Genomic DNA, 27943 nt, shown 5'->3' on the forward strand with positions numbered 1-27943 from the left:
TTATTTTGTCCAAAACAGCACAATAAAATCATCCCCAACAATACATAAACCTATATATAAAATATAGACTATCTCCAATATTTTTCCTTTATATGGTAACAAACCAGTATATGCAATAGAAAGTACTGTTGATGGGGCAAAAGGAAACTAATTTAGGAATGACCTATAGAAATGACCTATAATTAGCCAGTCATTAACATTTAAAGATCAGGTAAACAATAATTTTAGTCAGAAAAGCAGCATTAAAGAATTCTCATGAAGCGGGATTTACATACTTCATTCTCCATTTCTGGTCATTTCATGCACAGTTTGACTATTCTCTATCATGGTTCTTTGCCTTCTTTCATGGAAGAGAGATTATTCGGAGAAATAGTACTATAAAGGTACAGGAAATGCCTATCTCAATACCAAATTTTCACCACGAAAAAATCATAACAGAAATGAAAAAGCTTAAAAAAAAAAAAAAAAGGAGTACACTGAATTCCAGAAGTATTTGTCCTAATAATTTTTAAGAAAGCTTACCATAAATACTGTCCAAAACAATAGACTTTATAAAATATTGTACAATGTCCTGTGTATAGAAGCAAATATCTATCCAAGTTATTTGTCTCATTCTGTTTAGTAATTTGTTTCTGGTATATCGTTTCATCTCAGGAAGGTCAATAATTATCTGATTTTTTCTTTGTCTAATGATCTATTGTTAGCATACTTTTAACAATGGAAGGAGAAACTGATAAATATTTTAAGTCTCCTTAAATCTCATAATTTCTATTGTTTCAACATCATGTTATTGTGCACTTATAGAACCAACCTCTCAGTCACGAAAAATACAATTTCAGATGCAGGGCTTACAAAGTAAAAAGGGAAAGTTTTCCCAAACCCTTTTTTGTTTAAAAAATTATAAATTAAACTTAATGTACAAGACCAAGCACAGGCACTTTCCAAAAACCAAATATGAAGCCCAACCATGAAATTACTCAATAGTTATAGAAGACAACTCTGATTTTGGGGGGTCATCTCTGGTTGCCTCTGCACAAGCACTGGTCTTTGGCTGCTCTGGCATTTCTTCCTCTTTTTCTGCCAGCCCACCAAGAGACCCCAAAGGAAAAGTGCTTTCACAATTTTGGGTCGAGGAGACCTGTGAAATTACAGGCATTTGAACAGAGGAGTTGCTTTCGAAACTGTGTTCTCCAAGATCATACTGAACAAGGGATTCTTCTTGCTCCTGGTTTAAGTAGTCCGGTACTAGGAAATCACTAGATAAGAAGCAAAGGATGAAACAGAAAGTTAATTTTCAAACCAATAATAAATAAGACACAACAAAACACCTGATTTGTAAAAAAAAAATTGGGATTTGTCATTTCCCCAATTCTCAGATGAAGATTTTAGCTCAGGGATTTTCAACTTCTAAGCTTTCCTAATGTGAAGCATATAAACCATTAAAACCAAAGTATAGCAAGTTTCTCTACCAATAATAGGTAAGATTAATTACCACCCTCAGTGTTATTTGGACACCTAAGTAGTCTTTCTTGTTCTATGTAGAAGTTTCTGTATACAATACAAATGTAACTAGCAAGCTCAATAACTTACATGTTTAACCTTCCTTGGATTACACACTAAGACATATGTAAACCTAGCTTTTTATTACTTCTTGGGTATGTTAAGTCTTTAAAATTAAATCCTTATGCACAAATCACCTTATACATAATCTACTATATAGAGAAATGTAAAAGAATAACTTATGTATATTCTGCTATTAGCTTTGAAGTATGAAAAACAGTAAAAAATTGCTTTTGAATCAGATTTTAGAAATGAATGCCAAAAGACTGGCTATATACCAGTCCTCAGAAAGTAATTTACTGATATTGAATGTCTTTAATACTCTTATATAACAATTAAATTTCATAATAATCAGTATTTATACTTGATTGTCTGGTATTAAAAAAAATAAAATCTGCTTTACTGCAAAGGCAACTTAAAATACCTTATGCTATATATTTTTTAAAAATTTATTTATTTGGGCCTCCCCGGTGGCGCAGTGGTTGAGCGCTGGGTTGCGAAGCTGCCCGCGGCCTCTGCGGCGCTGGTTCGATCCCTGGCTGCTCCCCGGCCACTGGAGGAGGGTCCCACATGGCGTGCAGACCTCTCCTGCCGCCCGCTGCTCCCCTCAGCAGTGTACTTCGGTCCTTCTGCCTGCTCTGCTCCCCGCTCTGGCTCTGGTGAATTCTCTCACCCTCCTGCGCTTCTGACTGTACCCAGTGCATGTATAAACAAACAAACAAACAAATAAATAAAAAACATGCCTCTATAAAAAAAAAAAAAATCTTAAAAAAAAAAAAATTATTTATTTATGCATACAAGACCTGGGGTACAGGCCAGAGGTACAGGGGTGAGGGGATTCGCCAGAGACAGAGTGGAGAAAGAACAGGCAGACGGACTGAAATACACTGCTGAGGGAGCAGCGGGCAAGATAGGAGAGGTCTGCTGCTCCATATAGGTTGTTCCCTGGCCAGCTGGGGATGGAACTCATGCTTCAGAGGCTGCGGATTGCTTCATAGTGCTGTGCTTAACCCCTTGTGCCACCAGGGAGGCCATATGCTATATTTTCTAAAGAGTTTTCAGGTGTTAGACAAGAGAAGTGGAGAGTGGAAACAGGGAAGATACAAACAATAGGAGTGCTTACCAGGGACACTATTCTAGTCCCAAACAATATTCGATATATGCATAATCTAGGTTTAGTGATGTGACGAGATGCTTAGAGTTAGGAATGATTAAACAAAATGAATGTCTAGTTTGAAGAGAAAATCTATGCAGGAGTTAATTTGGGATTTATTTGAAAGTAAGATTTAAAAAATAAAAATGATTTAAAATTCAAAAGTTTACAACGTTTCATTTTACAAAAGAAACTAAGGGTTCCTACAGAAGTATTATTCTGTTAAAGTATTAAAAAAAAACAGAATTTTATACCCGAGAAAACCTTAAAAAAATCATATGGAAGGTAACATTTTTATCTTTCTCTAAATTTTAAGTTTCTTCATCTATAAAGTGATATATTCAGTTACAAAAATTGTTAGTGCAAAGCTGTAGCTAGAACCTGATCTACCTGGATACCCTACAAATCAGAAAGGCAACTCTATCAAAAAATAAAAATGATACTAAAGACATGATGCTCTAAAATGAAGGAAAGGGAAATCTTCATTTGATCTAAATAGTCACACCCACTATAGTAAATGTTGTTGAAATTTCTTATTGATAAATGTATATTCCTTACCATAGAGTTAAAAAGGATTTATTAACGTCCAAAGAGTCTGATGTAATCCAATATCACTAAGTATCACTTGACATGGTAAATTTTCCAATGAGGTCTATTTAAGATCCACTATGGAATACTTTAACCTTATATTATTAAAACAATACAAAGAGGGTAAGTAGTCTACTTCTGTAGGAAAAGATTTCTAAAACCAGCCAAAAAAAATATTTATAACTATATATACTTAGAAGATTCAGCAAAATTGTATCAGATCAGGAGATCAGAGTATGACAGTGGGAATTTAAAAGGAATGTGACTGATTAGCTGGCAACCTGATTAAAAAACACAGCAGGCTGCCCTAAAAGCAGGAAAAGAGAGTTTAGAAAGAAGTTTTCCTGGTTGGGTTTTCGTTGTGCACCTCACCTGCTCTGGAAGTAGTTTGCTAGCTCTGACGCTTCATGGTTCAGACTCCTCAGGTGCACGATTAAATTTCCAGAGTTGGTGAACATGGCGCCACATGTTTTGCACTCGTAAATCCGAGGCTTGCGGATAATGTGCCGGGAAACCCTCATGTGGTGTTTATATTCCCCGAAGGAAGTGAAAGTGGCACTACATATCTGGCACCGGAAACAGCGTTTACCTTCATGCTTTAGGCGATGCATCTTTAGCGAGTATGCCCTGGTGAACTTTTTCCCACAGCGGTCACACTGAAATGGTTTAATTCCTATAAAATAAAGCAAGACAAAATGTTATCTACAAACAAAGTAAACTGCTAAGTCATAAACCCCCTAAATTTTTCATTGTAATTTTGTTTCAATATAAAATTAGCAAAAATTCTAATTCAGTATTTCAGAAAGGCACACAACATTGAAAAGTCATTACTCCTAAAAAAAGGGGGTTAAGCAAGGGAAGAAAGACACAATAGGAAAGTGTAAACTAACATAGGTATTTCAAAACATAATTTAAGCACTATTTAAAACAACCTAATTTCCCTTTGCATAGAAAAGGTAAGAAACCTTTTTTTTCCTTCCTCAGAGAGCAGAGAGAAGGAAAAAAGGAAAATTTTAACATCTATGAATATAATTATCATGACAGAACTATTATTTGATGAATTGGGTTTTTGAGTAATTAGTAGTGACAGAAAATGTGTAGAAATCAATATAACTTGGAAAGTATATTAATAATCCCCTCCAACTCATTCTTGGCAAAAAATTAAAAATCTTCAAAATACAATCTGTTGATTTAACAATGTCAAAGGGAATTGGTTTTAGGTCTGAGACCATAAAACTATGTACAGAGAAGTGAGATAATATAGCTGACAAACGGTAGCAAAGATTCCTTTTCATCAGAGGTCAGTGTTTTACCCACTAGCATTTTGTTGCCTTCATGTGATCACTGAACTTAAGTTTCAAATATGTTATACATCATTTGTCCAAAATCTCTCTTTTTTTAAAGATTTATTTTTGTACAAGAACTGGGGTACAGGCCAGAGGCACAGGAGGGTGAGAGGATTCACCAGAGACAGACTGGGGAGCAGAACAGGCAGACGGACCGAAGACCCTGCTGAGGGGAATGGCGGGAGAGGCAGGAGAGGTCTGCTGCGCGATGTGGGAATCTCCCCGGCTGGCCGGGAATCGAACCCGCACTGAAAAGGCTGCGGACAGCTTCACAGTGCTGTGCTCAACCCACTATACCACCAGGGAGGCCCCCAAAATCTTTTTTATACTAAACAAAACAACTACAAAGCTGACTAAATGAGGGCATGGAGAAATTTAGGATTGAAGAATTAAAACTGTCATTAAATTTTTAAAAAAGATTTTATTTATTTTTGCAAAGAACTGGAGCGTAGGCCAGAGATGCAGGGGGTGAGAGGATTCACCAGAGACAGAGTGGAGAGCAGAGCAGGTGGATTTACTGAAATACACTGCTCAGGGAAGCAGCGGGTGAGACAGGAGAGGTCTGCTGCACTGTATGTGGGTTAGCTCCCTGGCTAGGGATCGAACTCAAGCAGTCAGGGTGATAACTCTGAGACTTAATCCCTAGGCCATCAAGGAGGCCCTGTTATTAAGTTCTTTAAATCAGTTTATTTGGAAATAAATTCAAACAGAAAGAGAAGTTATAAGAATAGTACAAAGAGCACCAATGTATACTTTTAACTTCATTTGCTTTATAATCTCTATGGTACATCTCTCTCTCTCTCTCACACACACACACACACACACACACACACACACACATATATACAAATCTAATATAGCCAGTATATTTATTTCTTTAATGATTATTTATGCATACAAGAACTGGGGTATAGGCCAGAGGTGTGGGGTGCTGGGGATGAGAGGATTCACCAGAGAGTGGGGAGCAGAACACGCAGATCTACTGAAATACACTGCTGAGGGGAGCAGCAGGTGAGACGAGAGGTCTGCTGCGCCATGTGGGTAGCACTCTGGCCTGCTGGGGATTGAACTCATGCTGCAGTGGCTGCCAACAGTTTGATAGTGCTGTCTTTAACCCCTGCGCCACCAGGGAGGTCTCTGATATCTTTAATTTAATATTACATATATTCCCTCTCCAAGTTTTAAACAGAACATGGCAATGTATTAAACAAATAGCATTCTGATATTGCACCATTTCAGCAACATGCCTGAGGCTTATCTGTTCTCATTTAACTTCCTAGATACTTTAAACTCAAAAATCCCATTTCCTGTATTTACCTGGAATGTTAAAATAATGTTTTAGAGCTCTCATTTACACAATAATAGGAAAGATGACATTACCTGAGTGGATGAGCATGTGCTGTTTTAGGTTCTGAATACGGGTGAATCGCACCCCACAAGTTGGACACTGAAAAGGTCTATCGGGACCATTTGGACTTGGTCGTTCTGTACTGCTGGTAGAAGGAGCAATGTAGAGTTGGTAGGGATACTGAACATTTTCCAATCTAAAAAACAGACCAAAGAAGGCAACCAGGCTCTGATTTTTAAGTTGAATAAACATTTCTGCACAACTTTAAATGAACAAAAGAAAAAATACAATGTCTTTTTAAACAACTGTTGGATTACAAGTTTCATTTATAGCAAAATGAAAAACAATAGTATTGCCCCAAAGGCCAGCATCTTAATATTCAAGGATGTATGACCACAGAACATATTAAAATCAATTTACTTAGGGATCCTTAATTTCTCTGGTCCTTTCTTTTTCACTGCTGCTGTAATTTAGACCCTCATCAGTGCAAGGCAGAATGAGAAACTCTCTCCTTTGGTACCACACCAATCCATCCAGCTGTTTCACAGTGACTTTTGATTAAGATAATCCCCTGTTTAAAATCCCACAATGGTTATCTTCAACATAAAGTCTAAACTCCCTTTGTAAGGTATATAAGACTCCTCATGATCTGGATTTTGGGTTCTTTTCCAGTCTCATTTCTTGTCATACCCCTCCAAACACATTCTATAGCAAACAGGTCCTCTTTATATATACATACATTTTGTACACTTAACTTCTATTTGCCTACATTCTTTGCCTATTTAACAACTATCCATTGTATAAAGTCTAGCTAAGAAGTCATTTCCCTGCATAGGTTAACTTCCTATGCAGAAGAAGAGAACTATATGCAAATCACTTATAATCATCGGTTTACTTGTCTATCTTCAAACTTTCTCCCTTCCCCCAAATTGGTTAGATCTCTTTGAGAGGAAGGGCTATACATTTCATCTTTATATTTCCACCATTTAGCACAGTACCTAGTATGGAACAGACAACCTCATTATTATTTGAAATTAAGGAATGTAGGTACAATTCTTTTTAAGCTTTCATTAATTTATTCAAATGACTGATTCATTTAATTTTATTCAAATAACCTATTCTACCAAGGGTAGCTATTTAAGAACAGTTAACCTTGTTTGAATTCCTTTAATCCTTCAAGTATTCAACAATTACAGTTTTTAAGTCTGTTCTACATGCTCTATGAGGAGTTCATTCACACAGTGGGGTCTATATTCAGTGATCAGAGAGTCAATAAATACCCAGGAATATTATCAGAACAGAGAATTAAAACAGGGTGACTGAATAGTGATTAGTGCTATTTTATTTTAGACTGGTGGCTAGGAAAAGCTTCCTTGAAAACTGACATTTAAAAAGTGAACTAGAGGTCAAAAAAGAGGTATCAAAGTGAAAACCAGGGGTGAAAGCATTTCAGGCAGAGTAAAGATTCTAAAGCGGCAGAAAAGCCCAAAGCATGAACAAACATGAAATATTCCAGGGTAATAGTGTTAGAATGTAGAATGCAAGGAGAATGGGCTGAAGGGAGTGCGGCAGAAGTCATACCATGCAGTCCTTAAAAGGCATAGAAAGTTGGTGGAAAGAGGGGGAGGAGGAGAGTGGAGGATGTGACAGTGTATTGGAACTTTAGTGGAGGGTGGGTGAAGCATGTGAACATGTTGAGGTGTGGTTGTACCCCTAATATTATAATTATGTAAATGAATAGAAATCAATAAAATTTGATTTAAAAGAGGCACAGAAAATTTAGATATGAATTTACTGGAATGTTTTAAGAAACTAATGCTTAAAAAAGCAACATAAGGGCCTCCCCGGTGGCGCAGCGGTTGAGCGCTGGGTTGTGAAGCTGCCCGCGGCCTCTGCGGTGCCGGTTCGATCCCCGGCTGCTCCCCGGCCACCGGAGGAGGGTCCCACATGGCTTGCAGACCTCTCCTGCCGCCCGCTGCTCCCCTCAGCAGTGTACTTCGGTCCTTCTGCCTGCTCTGCTCCCCGCTCTGGCTCTGGTGAATTCTCTCACCCTCCCGCACTTCTGACTGTACCCAGTGCATGTATAAACAAACAAACAAACAAATAAATAAAACATGCCTCTATTTAAAAAAAAAAAAAAAAAAAAACATAACCTGACAATAAAAAAAAAAAAATATTCTGGCTGCCATTTTGAGAATGTAATAAGGGAGAATGAAATCATAAGTTCGTTGAAGGCTACTGCATTAGTCACGGCAAAAGATGATCATGTTTTGAGGTAGGGTGATTATAGCAGAGATGAAGGAAAAGTGGACTGGTAAGGGATATATTTTGGAGACAGAAGTTGAGCTGACAAGTCTTGCTCAAGGATTAAATAGGAGAATGGGGTGGCCATGGAAAGGAGAATATAAAATTATTCCCAGAGATATTGCTTGAGAAGTTGTGGAGATGCTCTTGCTGTTTAATGAGATGAGCAAGACTGGAGGAGTTGTCTTTGAAGGGGAGTTAGAAGTCTAGAGTTAGGTCTTGACCACATTACCTCTCAAATGCCTCTTATACAGCTATGTGGAACCAATAAGTATGGAGGGACAATCTCAAGATTAACTTGAAAATTATGGGTATAGTGATGAGGATTTGACAAACTTTCTATAGCAGGTCAGCCAGTAAATATTTCTGACTTTGCATACCACATGATCAATTTTGCCATCAATGGACAATGTGGAAACAAATGTGTGTAACTATACTCCAATAAAACTTGATTTACAAATAAAGATGGTAGACTGGGTTGGCCTGCAGTCCAGCTTGCTACTCCAGATACAGATACTATTTAAAGTGGAGGCCTGGGTAGTTTTGGAAAAGCCAAAAAATACCCTTGTGAAGGTGGTCTAATTTATTATGTGGTGATGCTACCTCATCCGAAAATTGTTAAAGTGGGGTCCTAATAAGCTTTTTTTTTAAAGGTTTATTTATGCATACAAGAACTGGGGTGTAGGCCAGAGGTGCAGGGGGTGAGAGGATTCACCACAGACAGAGTAGGGAGCAGAACAGGCAGACGGACTGAAGTACACTGTTGAGGGGAGCAGCAGGTGAGATGGGAGAGGTCTGCTGCTCCATGTGGGTTAGCTTCCTGGCCTGCTGGGCATTAAACTGCTGCAGTGGCTGGCAATAACTTGATAGTGCTGAGATTTAACCCCTGCGCCTCCAAGGGAGACCCCCCCAATAAGCTTCCTATATAACCCCCATATAAAATGCTTGAATTTAAGAGTTGCAAGCACAGCCATCACAAGAAAACCACATACTATGTCAGTACTAACCGATCATCATCATCAGCATGAGCATTCGTTGCAGAGGTGCTCTGAAGTGTAGGCAACCCTTCGGTGACACCTTCATCTACTGAGCCTGTGAATAAAAGAACAGCTGTTAATACTCTGGTGTAAAAAAAAAAAAAGGTAGTAACTGCAAGTTGTAGCTACAAGCCTCAAACTCAGATTATATGATGTGTATATCAAATCATATTAAATCAAAATAGTAATGTTCTATATATTTACTTGTTTTATATTACTGTTGAAATTTTTTTAGAAGTCTAAATTTCAGAAACAGAGCAATGCAAGTGTAAACAAAACAAATTCACATAAAATTAAATGTTATCACTACTCAAGCACTGAAAAAATTTTTTAAAAACTTGTTTTATTGTGATATACAACTCACTGTACATACAACTTTTATGCAGAGGTCCTAATAACACATCACCAGAATCTCAGAAGTGATTTACCCTTCTCTGATCACAAATCCCTCCTCCTCCTAATAGAGAGCCATTCTCTTGTCTATTATGGTTATCCTTTCCTTCCTTCTCTTCTGTCCCCTTTCCTTTTAAAAGTAATTTTATCTCAACTGCATGTACCCATAAACTAGGAGTTGGTTCTTGCTGGAACATAGTCATGCACCATCTATTGTTGTTTTCACATTACAGTGGCAGAGGGGAGTAGCAGTTGCAACAGAAGTCATGTTGATAATTAAGTCTCAAATATTTACTATCATGCCCCTTAAGGGAAAGTCTGCTACCTTCATTATAAATAGCAATTTTGTGTTGCCTGGTTGCAAACTTCATATAAATTCAATACTGTGGCTTCATTCCTGTTGTTACATGTACATGAAATTCAAACTGTTGCTGCACAAAATTAATTTATCCTTTTCACTCAGTTTCAGGCTATTATGAACAATGTTGCTGTGAATATTCTTGTTCAAGTAACTTAATGGGTATAAATGGTTTATTCTAGGTTACCTACATGGAGGAATTTCTGGGTCATAGTATACATAGATCTTTGACTTCTTTTCCAAAGTGATTTCACTGAATTTACATTATCACCTGCAATACATGAGTCATGTTCATCTACTTCTTCATCAATTCTTGATATTGTTGCATTTTTACAAATTTTGCCAACCTAGAAGGGATGTAGTAATATTTCTTGTGGCTTGAGTTTCATCTCTCTTATTACTACTGAGGGTGAACACCTCTCTATTGAATGCCTCTTTTGTGAAATGCCTGTTGAAGTTTTGTTATTGTCTGCTTTTTATTATGAGTTATTTTCGTATTTAAGAAATAAACTCTTTGTCAGTGATACATTATATTTTCTCTTCTTCCATGGCTTGTTTTTAAAATCTTGTTTCTTCAAAATTTTAATTTTCAACTTATTAAATAATTTCCTTTATGGTTACAACTTGTCTTGTTTTAAAAAATCTTTCCCTATCTCTCAGGTTATAAGATTTATTTTGCCCTTGACATTTAGGTCTTTAATCCACCTGGAGTTGATTTTGTGACTGAACACTTATTAAAAGTCTGTTTTTTCTTCTCTGCTCTGCAGTGCCATTTCAATCATGTATCAACTGTATATAAATGCATGAATCTGTCTCCATTTGTCTACTTCCATCTGCTTGTCTGGACTTGCATTAATGTCAATCTGTAGTTACTACAACTTTATAATAAATCTTGTTATCAGGTAGAGTAACTCCTCTCACCTTGTTCATGTGCTTCCTAAACATTGTGGCTATTTTTGGTCCCTTGAATTTCTCTATACATTTTTACAATCAGCTTGTTGAATGAATGTGATAATCATCATCCCATTTCTACCATTCTTTTAGTTTGGAATCATGTAATTTTTTCCTATTCTTATTAGTTACTTCAGAAACTAGGCACATACTTATCAAAGTCTAAAGTCAAACAAAATTGTTACCTTTTCCTGCATAATGTATGGATCTAAGAACACCTTAATTCTTCCATTTCCCACATATTTCCTTTTGCAACTGACATTGTTTGATATTTTACTTAATTTTGATAAAACTAAGACATATTACTCCTTGATACAAGCAATGTTTATTTACATCTGTCCATATATTTACCTTTGCTCTTCATTTCTTCTTGTATATTAGTTCTTCATCTGTGCTCATTTCTGACTGAAGTCCATTCTTAATTTAGTAATGATTTGTTTTCTTTGAAAATTTCCTTATTTTTCTTTCATTTCTCAAAGATATTTTCACGGTGTATATACCTCTAGATTGACAGTTATTTTCATTCAGCTCATTGAGGATGTCATCTCACTAGTTTCTGATGCTAATATTGTCAGATGTTTCTTCTGAAGGTAATACTCATTTTAAAAATCTCTTAACATTCTAAGTTTCTTTTTTTAATTTATATTTGGGATTTGCTGGTCTCTAATCTATAGACTGGTGTCTTTCATCAATTCTGTAAAATCCAGTCACTGTCTCTTCTCCTTTTCTCCACACTGCAGTCTCTACCACTCTTGTCTCTGTGATGGCTAATTTTATTTATGAACTTGGAATACAATAGTCCTGCTTCTCTGGCCTAGGGATTTGGACTGGAATTAATACCATTTGCCCCAGGCTCAGGTTTTCTTGGGACTCCAGCTGGCATATTATGGGACTTGATGGCCTCCATAATCCTGAGTGAACTCCTCCTAATATATCTCTTCTAGATATCAATCTATGTCCGATTTATTGCTTTTCTAAAGAACCTTCATTAATACAGTTTTTCTCTGTGCAATAAACAGATTTCTCTAATTCTATCTTCTTCATAAATCCTTTCTTCTGCTAAGGACAATCTGCTGCTAAAATGTTGACTAAGATTTTTGTTTTATTTTTCTTTCTTTCCTAAAAGCCCTGTTTGGTTTTTTCCCCCAAATCTGTTATATTAATTTTTATAGTTTATTACTCTTTGCAATTATTACTGAAACTTGTTTGTTAAACATAGTAAACAAATTTATCCTATATCTGTGAAAACTATGCCAAACAGCTATGCCAATTTATTTCTGCTGTTTGTTTTTCCTCTCAGTTGGTTTTCTCCGTCATGTTCCCTTGCATGCTGTGGATATTTTTGACAGTGGTTGCTGCCCATGAAATGATTTACAGAGGATTGATTTGCTGAGGTTGGGATGAATATACCCTATTTTCAGAGAAGTTTGTTTCTGTGAGGGTCCTGGAGGGCACTCCCTAAAACGAATTCACTGATTCCTTGACCTACCTGATCAAGGAATGATCAGGACATAAATCTGCAAGAAGCTGGTCAATGGTCACAACTTAGGGATGTGTTTTTCCCTTTTCCCTTTCATTTTGTAGTCTGCCCAATTCCCTGGTAGTTTTTTCTACAGTCCCCTGGAGTCTGGAGGAAGGGTAACAGGTTTAGTTCTAGTGATAAAGAAGGACTTTGGGGTACCTAGTTAAGTGTGGGGCAACTTTTCTGAGATTAACTTTCACATGCTGTGGGCCTTGCCTCACTTGAGTTGATGAACTAAAACCCGTTTGTTTCGGCAAGTATCTTAGGAAAAAACTGCTCTCTGAAACTATTATTCAAACTTTTAGTGTTCAGAAAATCTACTTACCTTTCTGGGTCAGGTGTCCTGTCACCCTAAATTTAACCTGGCAGGTGCTTGACTATCTTTACAAACACTTTTGAAGTGACCTTTAAAAGTGTGTGTGTATATGTTCTTAAGTGTTTGTTTATTAGTGGGAAGGTAGATAGAAACAACTTAGCTTATTCTTATTAGGTACTGAACTCTGTCAATATTATTACATGCAAATAGGCATATACCATGTAAATTTGAGTTGCCTGAAGTTGTATAGTACATGAATAGTGAACAAACTTTTGTTTGCAATATTTTAATGAAAAAATGTACATTTTGTACTGACACCTTATACAACATCATATACATGCAACATTTAATAAATATCTGCTAAGAGACACACAGAATAGAAGTTCCTTCTGATGAAAATACTTTTTTCTTTGCAACATTGAATTAGTTGAAATTATATAAAATGAAATTTCCACTTACATAAAAATTTCCAAAAAACTAACCTAATCCCTTTTAAGAAATCAAAAAAAAATTTTTTTTAAAAAGATTTATGATTGTATACAAGAGCTGGGGTACAGGCCAGAGATGCGGGGGGTGAGAGGACTCACCAGAGACAGAGTGGGGAACAGAATGGCAGACTGAAACACACTGCTGAGGGAAGCAGTGGGTGAGACAGGAGAGGTCTGCTTCACATGTGGGTTGCTCCCTGGCCGGCCGGGGATCAAACTCGTGCTGCGAGGCTGCGATTGCTTCATAGTGTGGTGCTTAACCCCTTGCGCCACCAGGGAGGCCCCAAAATTAATTTTGAACATCATCTGAGCTAAAAATTTGGCAGTGTTACATCTTGCTTTGACTTAATCTTTACCAGACTATGTGTGTTCATGTTTAACCCTAACAGCACCCCCATTTGTCCTGTGCCTACCTTTCTAATTTATTCCTGATCATTCTGATTTGTTTTTAACACAGAAAAGTGGTTTAAAAGACAGATAATGCTGCATTTTGCTTAAGAAAAAACTTCATTTGTCAATATCTTCTCATTCTCACTTTCCTTAAAGAAAAGTGAACTTTAAACATTATCATTTCAATCTGTCCTAGGATACAGACTGGAAATTTCCAGCATTTGGAAGTGGTCACCATAGACACACAAAAACACCTGTTTTATAGTAATATTTCAGTTTCTAAGCAAAGATTTGCATAAAAGCTAAGGTGTGATTTTGGGCAGGCCAAGAAAACTGATATAATTTATATCTTCTCCTTGCCATCAGGGAAGTTATACTACTTTTAGGAGGAGGGGAAGTCTTGATGAGGTTGAAATAAAAAATACTCCAATTTGGATTGATTCTAGTATATAAAGGATTTGTTTTAATAAGCTGGTGAAAAAGAACTAAAATGGAATAAAGGTACATTTAGCAGATGGTCCCATGGTCCCTCTTAAATCCATTTCACATTATGATATGCCTTGACCTCTGGGAGTGACCATGGGCTATTAAATGCACCAAAAGCTAATAAAAACAAAAGCCACTCCAAGCTAAATTAAAAGTTAAAAATAAAAGACACTTTTAGAATTCTATCTAAACTATGGACATTATAACACATAAATGGTGTCACATCACTTATGCAATCATTGGCAAAAATAAATATTGTAAACTTTTTCCTGTGATGCCAATAACACAAATTATAAGAATTGGAATTTTAATTGAACTGCTTTAATATCACAATATCTTATTTTTCACTTAACTTTTTTTCACTATCCTGAAACTGATATCGTGGTATTTCTTAAACTATTAAAGTTTCCTCTGCTCTCAGTGGCTAAGGTCTAAGAATTACTAACAGAACGCTTATGAAATGGAAAAGCTAATTTGCAGAGTTAATCAGCTGTATATGGTAGAGTATCTTATCAAAGAAGATAAAGATTTTCCACCAATGAGGGCTGTATCACAAGTTCTGTTACATCAAACTGACTCCTATTTTCTGCTGCTAACAACCATTATTAAGTACCTGACTCCTCCAAAATACCTTCTGGTGGGGCCTCCCTGGTGGCGCAAGGGGTTAAGATGCAATCTATGATGCTGTTGGCAGCCACTGCAGCATGAGTTCGATTCCCGGCCAGGGAGCTACCCACACAGTGCAGCAGACCTCTGCTGACTCACCTGCTGCTCCCCTCAGCAGTGTATTTCAGTCTATCTGCCTGTTCTGTTCCCTACTCTGTCTCTGGTGAATCTTCTCATGCCCCCACACATCTGGCTTGTACCCCAGTTCTTGTATGCATAAATTTAAAAAAAAAAAACCTTCTGGTGGTGAAAAATTATAGTGGCCATCTACTGCTGAGCATTGCCAGTACTGTTCTAAATGTTTTAAATATAGTATTTCATTTCATGTGAGAAAAGCAGCCCCTAACATTCAGGAGTGGATCCGGCCTCCCCAAAAATGGTTTAGTGTTTTCCTGTTGGACATAAGTAATCTTTCAGAATACCAGTATCAGAGACCAGGCCACAATGGTCTGAAACAAAACACATAATTTTGCTTAAGCACAGACAAAAACAAGGTCACTGTGCAATCACAGAAAAACCAAATATTCCCCTCTTCTCTCCAGCTAATATATGTAATTGTTGCTTTAGGTTTGTTTTAGTCTGTATTCCTAGGTATTTAAGATACCCAATCATAGAATTATCCTTGCTTTCTGACATCACCAGTCCTGGAAAAACCCTACTTCCTTAAATCCTCCCTAAAATCACCTAAAGCAAGCCCAATCCTCCATTAATTTCTGCCTCATACACTTACTGAGGTACCTTAAAGACCCCATGGTGTGTGATCTCTCCTGCCACAAATCCTGGTGATCTCTGGCAACAAAGTATTGGCAGATATGGAGAGGAGGCCTCATGAAGATACATAGTTGAAGTTCTCATTGCTTTACCTATACAGGGAATCTTGATAACAGAGCATACTTCTAAAATCCCTTTGTATTATTTTATGTGTGTTTATATATATTTTTAAAAAATAAAGAAAAAGACATTAAAATACCTCAAAATTATACCAAAATGCAAAGAATGCCTAAAGAAAAAAAAACCACTTTTGAGGTGCAACCTGCCCTCCTTACCTTAGGAGGTAGTTCATAGTGAACTGGATTTCACCAAAGCCCTTCACTGTTGGGTTTATTTTATTTTCCTAAAGTCTTTGGGGGACTATTATGGTTATCTAACCATATTTGTCATTATTCCAATTTTTCTAGCCTTCTAACACTTGATCTTTTTTTTTTTTTTTTAAAGGTGAAACTCTTGTGATTTAGCTTTATTTATTTATTTATTTTTTAAAGATTTATTTATACAGGCACTGGGTACAGTCAGAATCATGGGAGGGTGAGAGAATTCACCAGAGCCAGAACAGAGAGCAGAACAGGCAGACTGACAAAGTGCTGAGGGGAGCAGCGGGTGGCAGGAGAGGTCTGCGCACCATGTGGGATCCTCACCCGGTGGCCAGGGATCGAACCGGTGCTGCAGAGGCTGCGGGCAGCTTCGCAACCCAGCACTCAACCACTGCGCCACCGGGGAGGCCCTCTAACACTTGATCTTATGATCTGTCTAGTATCTACTCTTTGTCTACAAGAGGACAGACTATAATGAGAAGATGGGCAAAAGCCTGACTGGCCCATCCCAAATGGCCCTGGAAGCCAAGTTCAGAAGATTTCTGACTAGAAGAACATTTTAAAATATAACAAGGTTATGACATAGATAAACCTTAAAAGTATCATGAAAAGTGACAGAAGCCAGTCAGAAAAGACCATATATTACATGATCCTATTTATATGAAATAACCAGAATATGTAAATTTAGAGACAGTGTATCAGAAATTGTTTAGAGTTGGAGGTGAGACTAGGAAAGAGTAAGAAGTTACTGCTAAGGGTTAAAAGGCTTCTTTCTGAGGTGATGAAAATACTATAAAACTTACAACTGTGGAAATGGTTGCACAACTCTGAATATACTAAAAACCACTGGAGTGTACACTTTAACTGGGTTTTACAATATGTAACGTATCTCAATGAATATGTAAAAAAAAAAAACTTTATGAGAACTGCTTCAATTTTGTCCTTTCATCCCCAGGAACCGCTCTACTTAGTTCCATATGCCCAGAATCAGGAGTTTTTGTCTGATAGTTGACAAATGGCCTTTACCCAAGCACAGGAAATAAAAAGTTACACAAGCATTGCTCTTAATGGATAGTTGCAGTTCCCATGGGTTGTCTCAATTTAAAACTGCACCTTTCGCAGGTCAAACATCTGCTTCCTTCATGCATTTTTCACTGTAACACTAACTTGTATACTAATCTCTCAACTGATTCAGTTTTACCAAGGGCAATTTGGAGTTGCAGGTGGCCATTTGGAAGAGTTTCTCAGATGAACAAGATTGCTTATTTGAGGTTTGTCAACACTGTGCCAACTACATGGTACTGCCATGGATGTTGCCTATGTGTAGGGCTTTTCTGTCAATGATACAACCTTGGTAAGATACAAATAGGAATGAGCCACTGAAATACACTATAAAAACCTCCAAATGAACTATGAGTTTGTTCTTGTTATTGCTTATTTTCAGAGTAAACTGGGAGCTTCTCATGCTAAACAGCTATGCTGTAATGGTGGGAAAAAAATAACTTTGTATTCCTTACTAGGGAGATCCCAACTCAGTTTTCCAGTAACAGGACGACATATTCCCTGATAGTTGTAAAAGTTTTATCTTTTACTCAGACTCATCACTATTTTTAATCATTCAAAAACTTCATTAAAAATAAAGAGAACAAGTGCAATTCTAAAACTATGATTATCAAAGCACTTAAAAACTCTCATTTTTCTGGGGCCTGGTGGCGCAGTGGTTGAGTGCAGTGCTATGAAGCTGTCTGCAGCCTCTGCAGCATGGGTTCCATTCCCGGCTGGCCAGTGAGATACCCACATGGCACAGCAGACCTCTCCTGTCTCACTCGCTGCTCCCCTCAACACTGCTTTCGGTCTGTCTGCCTGTTCTGCTTCCCACTCTGTCTCTGGTGAATCTTCTCACCCTCCTGCGCCTCTGGCCTGTACCCCAGCTCTTGTATAAATAAATAAAACTTAAAAAAAAAAAAAAAAAAAAACCTCTCAATTTTCCACAGCACAAACTATGGCCAAGAGCTTTGAGAGTAATATAACTCCTTTCTGGGACCCACAATTTAACTCCTTATAAGTTAATAAGCAGCTACCTTTTGTAAATGGGAATTTTAGCTTAAATCTTAGGTTCTACCATACTACCAGGTAATATGATTGAACACTCTTACCACAGATATGTATGAATTGCATTTTGAAAATACTCATCAAAGCAGTTTCTAAATGACCTAAAATCTGAAGCTTTGGTATTTTGGAAAAGATGTCACCAGAGAAAACTTGCCACAGAATAGTGGAAAGAAATTGACCAGATAGCAACCACTCAGCCATAAAACTTCAAAGTGTTGGTCACTGGATTCATATTTCCCAACTTAAAAGATAAATAGCACATCCTTCTGACTACTGTACATCCACCCAATTCCATTAGAAGACCTTAAATTACATATTCTGAGGACTCTCCAGAAGACTACTATATTAAAAAGTGGATAGCTTCTGCCCTGACTTTAAGACTTTTCATTTCTTTATTACTAATTTTGTCTATTATGACTGAAACAATCTCTCATCTTCATTCAATTATTTCTGACCACCTAAGTAGGGAAAAACAAAACTCTTCTATGTTTTTTTTAGATTGCAGCTACTACTCTGAATAGACTGCTGGATCTATGATCTTCCATCTGATCCAGTTGACAAAAATGTAAAAACTTTAAACATTTCAGGACAGAAGCCTCGCTGGTGGCACAGGGGTTAAAAGTCTCAGTCTATCAAGCTTCTGCCAGTCACTGCGACATGAGTTTGATCCCTGGCCAGGGAGCTAACCCACATGGCGCAGCAGACCTCTCCTGTCTTACCCGCTGCTTCCCTCAGCAGTATATTTCAGTAGATCCACCTGTTCTGCTCCCCACTCTGTTTCTGGTGAATTCTCTTACCCCCTGCACATCTGGCCTAGACCCCAGTTCTTGTATGCATAAATAAATCTTTTTTAAAAATCAACACATTTCATGGCCAACAGGTATATGAAAAAATGTTCAACATCACTTGTTACCAGGGAAATGCAAATTAAAACTACCATGAGATACCATCTTACACCAGTGAGAATGGCACATATTAAAAAAACTAGCAACAACAAATGTTGGCGAGGATGTGGAGAAAAAGGAACTCTCCTGCACTGTTGGTGGGAGTGCAAACTGGTCCAGCCACTATGGAGAGCTGTGTGGAGATTTCTTGACCTACTAAACATAGAGCTTCCATATGATCCAGCAATTCCACTCCTAGGTATTTACCCAAAGGACACAGAAACATCAATTCCAAAGAGCACCTGCACCCCTATGTTTATAGCAGCACTATTTACAATAGCTAAGCTTTGGAAACAACCCAAATGCCCAAAAATAGATGACTGGATCAAGATGTGGTACATATACACCATGGAATATTACTCAGCATTCAAAAAAGATAAACACATGCAATTTGCAGCAACATGGATGGCGCGGGAAGGGATCATGCTCAGCGAAATAAGCCAGAAAGAAAAAGAAAAATACCGGATGGTCTCACTCATAACAGGAATCTAGAAAACTTAAGTAAGGGACCAGGAAAATGAATAACTATAAGAAAGTGAAAATCAAAATCAACAAACAACTATGAACCAGAGACACTCTATGGGTGGTGGGGGGTGGGGAGGGGAGGGATTGGGGTCAAAATAAGGGGATTGCAATTGTAAGGGGAATATAAAAATAAAATTTATTTAAAAAAAAATCACATTTCAGGGTAGACTCTTTTCTAAGAACCCCATATCGTATCACATTACTCAACCTTAGTTTAAAAAAAAAAAAAAAAAAAAAACCAACTGGATCTTGGCCTCACATCACCAAAATGTTTCTGCTGAAGTTATTATAATCCTATTGGTTAAGGATTATCCAATCAGAAAGTGTCTTTCTAATAATTCTGATTGGGATAGTAGGTTCTCTTTGGAGTACATTTCAGCTTGGTTTGCAGGAACTGATTAATTCTACTGAAGGAATTTCTTTTTTTTTTTTTAAAGATTTATTTATGCACACAAGAACTGGGGTACAGGCCAGAGGTGTGTGTGTGGGCGGGTGGTGAGAAGATTCACCAGAGACAGAGTGGGGAACACAACAGGCGAACTGACTGAAATACACTGCCGAGGGGAGCAGTGGGTGAGTCAGGAGAGGTCTGCTGCGCCATGTGGGTAGCTCCCTGGCCAGGGATAGAACACGTGCAGCAGTGGCTGCGAACAGCTTCATAGGCCGCATCTTAACCCCTTGTGCCACCAGGGAGGCCTGGAATTTATTTTATTTTTTTAAAAAGATTTATTCATTTATTTATACAAGCACTGGGTACAGTCAGAAGCGCGGGAGGGTGAGAGAATTCACCAGAGCCAGAGCGGAGAGCAGAACAAGCAGACTGATGAAATACACTGCTGAGGGGAGCAGCGGGCGGCAGGAGAGGTCTGTATGCCATGTGGGACCCTCCCCTTGCGGCCGGGGATCGAACCGTTGCTGCAGAGGCTACGGGCAGCTTCACAACCCAGTTCTCAACTGCTGCACCACGGGGAGGCCCAAATTTATCTATTTTAAAGGACAAAAAACTGGTTCACTCCTGTTGTTATGAATAACATGTAAATTCCCAATATGCCTACCCCTAAGATATTACTTCTTCAGTGGACATATGGTTTACATGTACCTGTTGCACACTAATTAATCCTGTGTATTTGTGATTACTGATGGAGATTTTCAGATATTAAAAATATAGTTATTTTCCTGGAGGGCACTGACATACTTGATAGTTATTATCCTTTCATTATGGTTATAGGAACTCCAGTTAAGTGACTTGCTCAAAGCCACACATCTATTAAATGGTAGAAATCAGTAGCAGAATCTAGATTTGTCAAACTCAACTTTTAATCATTATCCTGTACTGTTTCTCTGTCTAATGTTGTAATTCTACCATTTTTCTAGCTACGTACCTCAATAATTCATCTATTCATTACGGCTACTGAGAAAACTATCAAATTATTTCTTAAAACCTTACCAACTACCTCTCCCATAAAAATCATTTTATGTAAGAATTCTCAATCTTAAAAAAAGATGAATTTCTTTGTTAAAATAGTAAACTGTGGATTACCCAGAATTATATTTGTCTTTGGTTTTCACCAAATAAGTGGTGACCTTATACAAAGGAAATTTGGAATTAGAGATAGAGACACAGGGAAGCCACATTAAGAATGAGGTAGCAATTGGAGGGACACAGCACGTCAACGGATATTAAGACGAATTAGTGACAGCCAGTTAGGGAGAGGCAAGGCCAGAAAGGAGTCTTCCTTGCAGTCTTCAAAGGAAGAATGACTCCTGCCAACACCTTGATTTCAGAATCTGTTCTGAACGGTTAAACAATAAATTAGCTTTTTAAATCACCCAGTTTGTGATACTATGTTTTGGCAGCACTGGGAAACTCGTAGAGTCAAAATTCAAGAAATTAACAAAGATAGCATGGCCTTCCTGATTCTCCAGTTTTTTTTAGAAATCCTTTTTACTCTGTCAGCTTTTATTCTCTCTGAATATAGGTATTTCTCAAGTTTAGTCCTTTGATTTTAGTGTCTGTACGTAAATTTTCCTGTTAAGAGTCAATGTGTTAGGGCTAATAGCTCCAAAATCTTCAGTTTTGATCTTAACAATACTGCCTTTTCAATAGCTCTTTGGCCACGATATTTCTTGGTTATCATCCAAGCGTAATTTGGCTTGCTCTTAAAACTGGGTTCCCACCTCCTTCCATTGATTTTCACTTTGTAACTGTAAAAGATTATTGATTGTAAGATATATCAGAATATAATAAAATTGTTATCACTATTTTCCTAGTCATCCAGAGTATTCTGATCTCTCCTATATCCTTACTACATTAATTCTGTATCATCAGGTAATAATGAGTCTTACTTTATAAAATCTTTTAGTACCCATTTTTAAAATAGTTTTACTCTAAGCATCTTTATTCATACAAAGACAACTGTACTAGAACTACTTTCTCAGTTTCTGCCCAGCCAAACCCTCTGAGTACCAATGTCAAATAAATTTTCTTAAAATGGTTATAAATGTTTTATTTTTCACTCCTAGAAGGGAGATTCCTTACTACAATTAGCTTACTTGACCTAGTTGTGGCAGATACTGTTAGTTGAAAACAATATCCATTCTCTTCTAATTTTGTTTGAGGAGAGACATATGCAACTAATATGCCTGTCTTCCCAGATTGCCTTGTAGCAAGGCAGGACCACAGGACATAATTTGGCAGAAGTATTTTAGGGCTTTCTGGGAACATCTGTGTTTTCCTGATATAAGTGTTGACTATTCTAGAATATGAAGCTAAAGATGAAGAAAGCATCTTATAACCTTGCAGCATATGTACATTGGTGAAAAGGACAAATTAAGGATGGTAGACTACAAATATATAAGGAGTCTAGGCACTGATTATATTGTGGAGCCATTGTGCCAGAACTGGACTTCCTATCTAAGCATTTTATGTGATAAAAAGAGAAAACTCTGTTTAGTCTAAGTCACTTTGAAGGGATTTTATTACATGCAGTTGAATGCAATCCCTTCACAACAAGCACTCAACTGTATATTTTATCTTGTCTCCCATTATTTCCTTTACTTTCAGGCATCCATGTTTTATTCACATCATTTTGCACTGAATTCACTGCTTACCAAACATTCAAAGCTCTTCCACACCTCTTTTATACATGTGCAAAGAAATGCCATTTCTTTGCCAAGGCAAACTTATACTTATTAAGATCCAGCTCAAATATACAGTGTTAACTTGCTCTTTCCTCTATGAACCTGACACTTGGTTAATTCCTCTAGATTAGCACTAATTGTTGATTTATACATCTGTTTCCTCAATAAAACTATTACATCCTCAGATTCAGGGACTGTGCCTTTTTAAATCATGTATCTCCAATGTTTGGCACATAGCAAGTTATCAATAAATATTTTAATAAACAAAACACTAATTGGATTTTTTAAATTGATACTTGCTTCATTGAAAGTAATTCACAATTCATATATTTCTGTCAATATATCTGCCTTTGTGCCATTAGATTTAGTCAAAACAATATTCTTTCTTCACAATATGTAGGCTGAAAAAAAAAAAAACAAAACCAAAAAACTGATAGTACTAAAAGCATTTAAAAAATCCAATTACCATGTTTTAATCTTCTTCATATTTCCCAAAAGACCCACAAAAATTTTTAATTGGATTGGCACTTAAAAATCCTTGAATTAACTTTATAGCATCATGAAAAACACAGAAGATGTTATACCTATAGAGGAAGACTGTGGACTAATCAGAAGGTCCTCTTGGACTTGTTCACTTCCTGGCACTGTCTGCTGATCACTCAGCGAACTCTGAGATGCACTGACAGGTTGGGATACCTCCTCATGGACCTCCTCATCACTTAACCTTTCTACTTTAACTCGGACATCTTCTTCAGTACCCAGAGGCAGGGAAGTTTTTGAGCTCTCACAAGTCACATAATCAGTCATTCTTCTACCTGTCTCAGATGGGCCAGGTAATTCTAATGTCCGAGTATTTTCTGCCTGCTTAACCTTATCAGGCTGTATTCTTCGATCAATTCCAAAAGGAAAAGTCCAGGGAAAAGCTAAGGAAGAGTCAACAGGTTGATTTCTATTTTCTGAATAAGAAGCTGAAGAATTCAATACCTGGGGAGAACTTGTTTGAGTGCTACACTTAACAGGACTTTCAGGAGACATAACAATATAGCTTTTGCGTTTTCTCCTGGATTCTCGGCAGACAGGAATGGTTCTTTCTACCACACTGCACTCTGAAGATACTGGAGAAATGCTTCCATCACGAGATGTAAAATTGCAGTTAGAATTATTTTCTTGTCCAGCGTCTAGGCCCTTTTCTGGTTGGCTGTTGGGTGTATTCCATAAAATGCTTGATTTCATGAACTCTGAGCAGGTACTAGCAACACTAAACATTTGCATATAACTGGCGGCAGCTAGAACATCAATGATATTTTCTGTGTTAATTGACAGAGTGGCGGTGTAAGCATATTCTAAAAGGGGTATAAAGCCAGTCACTGTAACATGATGCAAATCCAACACATTCTTGTTCTCATCTTCTGGTTGGCCTACAAGTTTGGTGCGAAAGAAATCACTGCAAGCTGCTAGTACCACCTTGTGTGCCCGAAAGATTTTGTCCTGGACACGAATAGTGATATCACAGAAGTGTCCATCATTTCGCAGCATATTTAGCTTTCCAAGCATTTCCTGGCTGTGGGAAGAGGAGCTATGAGTAAATGTTTTCACACCCATCTTTTCCTTCCTCTTCTGCAGATGCTTTTCAAGGATGCAAATGAATCAGAAATGTCCTAAAAAAAAAAAAAAAACACATAAACCATTAGTTGATGGTCTCATGGTCAAAAGAGCAGGTGATTTAGATCATTTGCATGAAGTCACTATGCTAAATAAAAAAACTGAATGACTGTGAAAAGTTCAAGGTAGGGAATATATTAAAATATATACTTCTCCAACTGTCCCCAAATCTGTGGAAGCAGTGAAGACAGTAAACTATTTTAATGACCTGCATAGTTTTAATAATTTGTAAATGATGGCAATCATAGAGTGCTTTCTATGTGCCAGACACTGTCTAAATGCTTTGTATTTGCTGATTTATGTCCTATCTGTTAGTAGGTAACCCTCATTTAACAGAAGAGTTAACTACCTTGGTTGAAGTAAAAAAGCTATTGCAGTGGCAGACCCAGGACTCAAATCCAGACAGGCAGGCTCTAGAACCTGTACTCGCTACCTCTTTTAGGGTATAGTATAAGTAAATAGGGGGTCAAGAATCAAAATTTTAGACTTGGGTAGGACTGGAAACTTCTCCAAGGTTGTTAAAAGTGCTGAAATAATGCATGCTGTAAATACTTAGCAAAATATTTGATACTTTGTGACAGGTCAACAAATGAGAGTAGCAATTTTTGTTGTTTAGATTACTAATATTTAAAAAACTCACCTTTCTTGAAGTAAATTTATAAAAAAAAAATTTAGTAATAAACTGAATTTTCCCTTAAAAGAGCTGGCTTGCCTTTATCAGTTCAAGTTTCACATTTACCAAAACTATAAAAATTGACATTTTCAAATACTTTTAATTTAGCAAATCTAATAATGCTTTAATTTGTATTTTTTTCTAACTTCTTTTTACAATCTTTATGTGAAGTAAGGGAGGTTCATATTAGCCCCTTGATGAAGGTAAGAAAACTAATTTGCAGAGAAGTTAATGACTAACAAATGACAACCAAAACTAAGATCTGAGCCTTCTGATTCTTAGATCACACTGTTTTCACTGCAAAAATAAACAACTATGTACATAAATTATTTTATCTAAGATAAAAAATTTTTTTTAGTTAGTACTAACATAAATGAAAAACAAAGCAAATATGGGGATACACTTATAGAGTGTTTTTTTTTTTTAAAGGTATTTATTTATGCATACAAGAGCTAGGGTATAGGCCAGAGGGGTGTGTGTGTGTGTGAGAGGATTCACCAGAGACAGAATGGGGAGCAGAACAGGCAGAGTGACTGAAATACACTGCTGAGGGGAGCAGTAGGCAAGACCTACATGCGCCATGTGGGTCAGCTCCCTGGCCGGGGATTGAACTTGTGCTGCAGTGGCGGCTGATATCTTCATAGTACTGAGACTTAACCTGTTTGCACCACCAGGGAGGCCCACCAATATAGAATATTAAAGATGATTATTAATGGACCTAGAAAAATGATTAGTTTGAGCATTAAATGAATACAAGATTATGGAAAAAGTGAACATTTAAGAAGGTAGTTCTATTACTCATTTAGTGAAAAAATGTAAGAGTATATAGATTGTGATCCCATCTTTGTGAAATGTGTGTGTGCATATTTGTATGCAAGAGAACATGAGGTATTAGGCAAAGATTCATGAATTCCCAATGGGAGCCATGATCCTTAGAATGTCTGCATATATATAACAGCTTTCAAAATATTCAAGAGAATGACTGATAGGAGCACAGAATTCACTCTTATTTTACATACTTCTTAAAACAAACATTCACCATACTGCTGCAAAACCCTGGGGTTTCAATTACTCGACTCAAATTCAAGTCAGAGTAGAGGTCTACTTTTTTCTTTCCTCAAGAGAACTTTTCAAATCTGAAAATGGCAATCACAATCCACTCTCTTAAGGTTTCTCTTATTTTTGCATAGAACGGGGGTGTAGGCTACAGGTGTGTGTGTGGGGTAGTGGTGGTGAGAGGATTTACCAGAGAAGAGTGGGGAGCAGAACAGGTGGATTTACTGAAATACACTGCTGAGGGGAGCAGCAGGTGAGACAGGAGAAGTCTGCTGCTCCATATGTGGGTTGGCTCCCTGGCAGGGATCAAACTCAGGGCACAGTGGTGACGGCGCTGAGACTTAACCCCTAGGATACCAGGGAGACCCCAGGTTTCTCTTCTTTAAACTAAACATCCCTAATTCCTTTAAGTGCACCTTAAAATTTGATTAACATCCCTGCAATCCTCGGATTGTAGTCTGATAGGTATGATAAATGAGAACTGGGTCTAACTTTACTGTTTCATATATTTTAATAGTACTATCATACCCTGCTGATTTAATTTATATTATCAAAAACTTAAATAATGGACTTATTAGATGTAAGGTACTTAAAGGGGAGAAACACGTGTACAGTAGTAAGTCCTCACTTAACATTGTCAACAGGTTCTTAGAATCTGTGTCTTTAATCGAAATGATGTATAACTAAACCAATATTACCACAGGCTAACTGCTGCAGAAACTTCACCAAACTTTTAAATAAAGACACAAAATAGCTCTAATATTAAACAATCGTTCATATTCACACATTCATTTTCCAATCTGCTTATTCTAGTTAGTGGGGTCACAGATGGTTGGAGCATAACCCAGCAACTCACGGCACAAAGCGGTAAACACTGGACACAATGCCTTTCCACCAAAGGGTCATATTCACACACATACACACACACTCATATTCACTCCTCCTGGGTCTATTTAGACACGTAAATGAACATAACATGCACATCTTTGGGATGTGAGAACAGAAGTCCCTGGAGAAAAACAAAAGAAAAACAAAAACCCACAAAAACAAAAGGAAAATATGTAAGTGCCACATAGGCAGTGGTCCCAGCCAGGAATTGAAATTTTCCCCCTCATTAACGTTATAATGTTAAGCAAAATGATGTTATTTGAAGACCTACTGGTCAAATAAAACATTTTCACTGATCTCAATAAATTTACAGTCCTTATGCCTAAGACTTTAAGAGGTGTGCCACAGTAGGGAATGGAATACTTATTTCTGAATGTTGAAGGCAAAAGAGGCATCAGAGAGGACAGGACCTACTGAAAGTAGAATTTTGCCAAGTGATAAAGTAGAAGGCAGTTCTGGGTTAGTATGGAATCACACACTATCTCAGTGAAGGCTTACATCTCGATGTGCCTCCCTGCACAAAGTGAACACATTACTAACAGACATTGTAAAATATTCTAAATGTGAGCACATTTAGAGGGCAATGTCAATTCAAACATCAAACAATTCATGACATAGACATCCCTTCAAATGTTCTATGCAGGTAAATGTATATGTCAAGGAGAAAAGAAAAAAATCTCAAGATTTCTAATCAAGTGAATATAAAGAGATCACTCAATATTCTAATATGGGAACACAAAATGATCAACCTGGGGCTCTTCTTTGTCTGATAACAGAAAAAACAAAAAGTGTAAAATCCTGTGCCAAGACAGCCAGTTAAGGCAGCTGAAATAACTGTCTTGATGATAATCAGAAAAAAACAGTTCAAATATTAGCCTCCTCTATATACTCTTCCCAAAGACAAGTAATCACAATGAGACACTAGGTAGCTCAGGACTGGTCTAA

The 27943-nt window shown here is 37.3% G+C and overlaps 1 protein-coding gene across 2 annotated transcripts in view; it reads right to left on the reverse strand.

The window, feature by feature from the left end:
• Positions 1-204: 204 nt before the first annotated feature.
• Positions 205-27943, reverse strand: part of ZBTB44 (zinc finger and BTB domain containing 44) — a 54898-nt gene continuing 27159 nt past the window's right edge. Inside the window, exons 2-6 of one of the 2 annotated variants that reach the window (XM_037505643.2) lie at positions 23304-24377; positions 9307-9391; positions 6028-6191; positions 3891-3974; positions 205-1256 (exon numbers count right to left, since the gene is read on the reverse strand). In XM_037505643.2, coding sequence (XP_037361540.1) covers positions 1246-1256; positions 3891-3974; positions 6028-6191; positions 9307-9391; positions 23304-24321 — 1362 coding nt within the window. In that variant the 5' untranslated portion in view covers positions 24322-24377 and the 3' untranslated portion in view covers positions 205-1245. Of the gene's footprint in view, positions 1257-3673; positions 3975-6027; positions 6192-9306; positions 9392-23303; positions 24378-27943 lie in introns of both variants that reach the window. The other variant, XM_037505642.2, reaches the window with a different exon arrangement.

This window comes from Talpa occidentalis, unplaced genomic scaffold (genome assembly GCF_014898055.3).
Source record: "Talpa occidentalis isolate TD23 unplaced genomic scaffold, MPIMG_talOcc4v2.1 talOcc4.12, whole genome shotgun sequence".
In the NCBI taxonomy this organism is placed as follows: domain Eukaryota; kingdom Metazoa; phylum Chordata; class Mammalia; order Eulipotyphla; family Talpidae; genus Talpa; species Talpa occidentalis.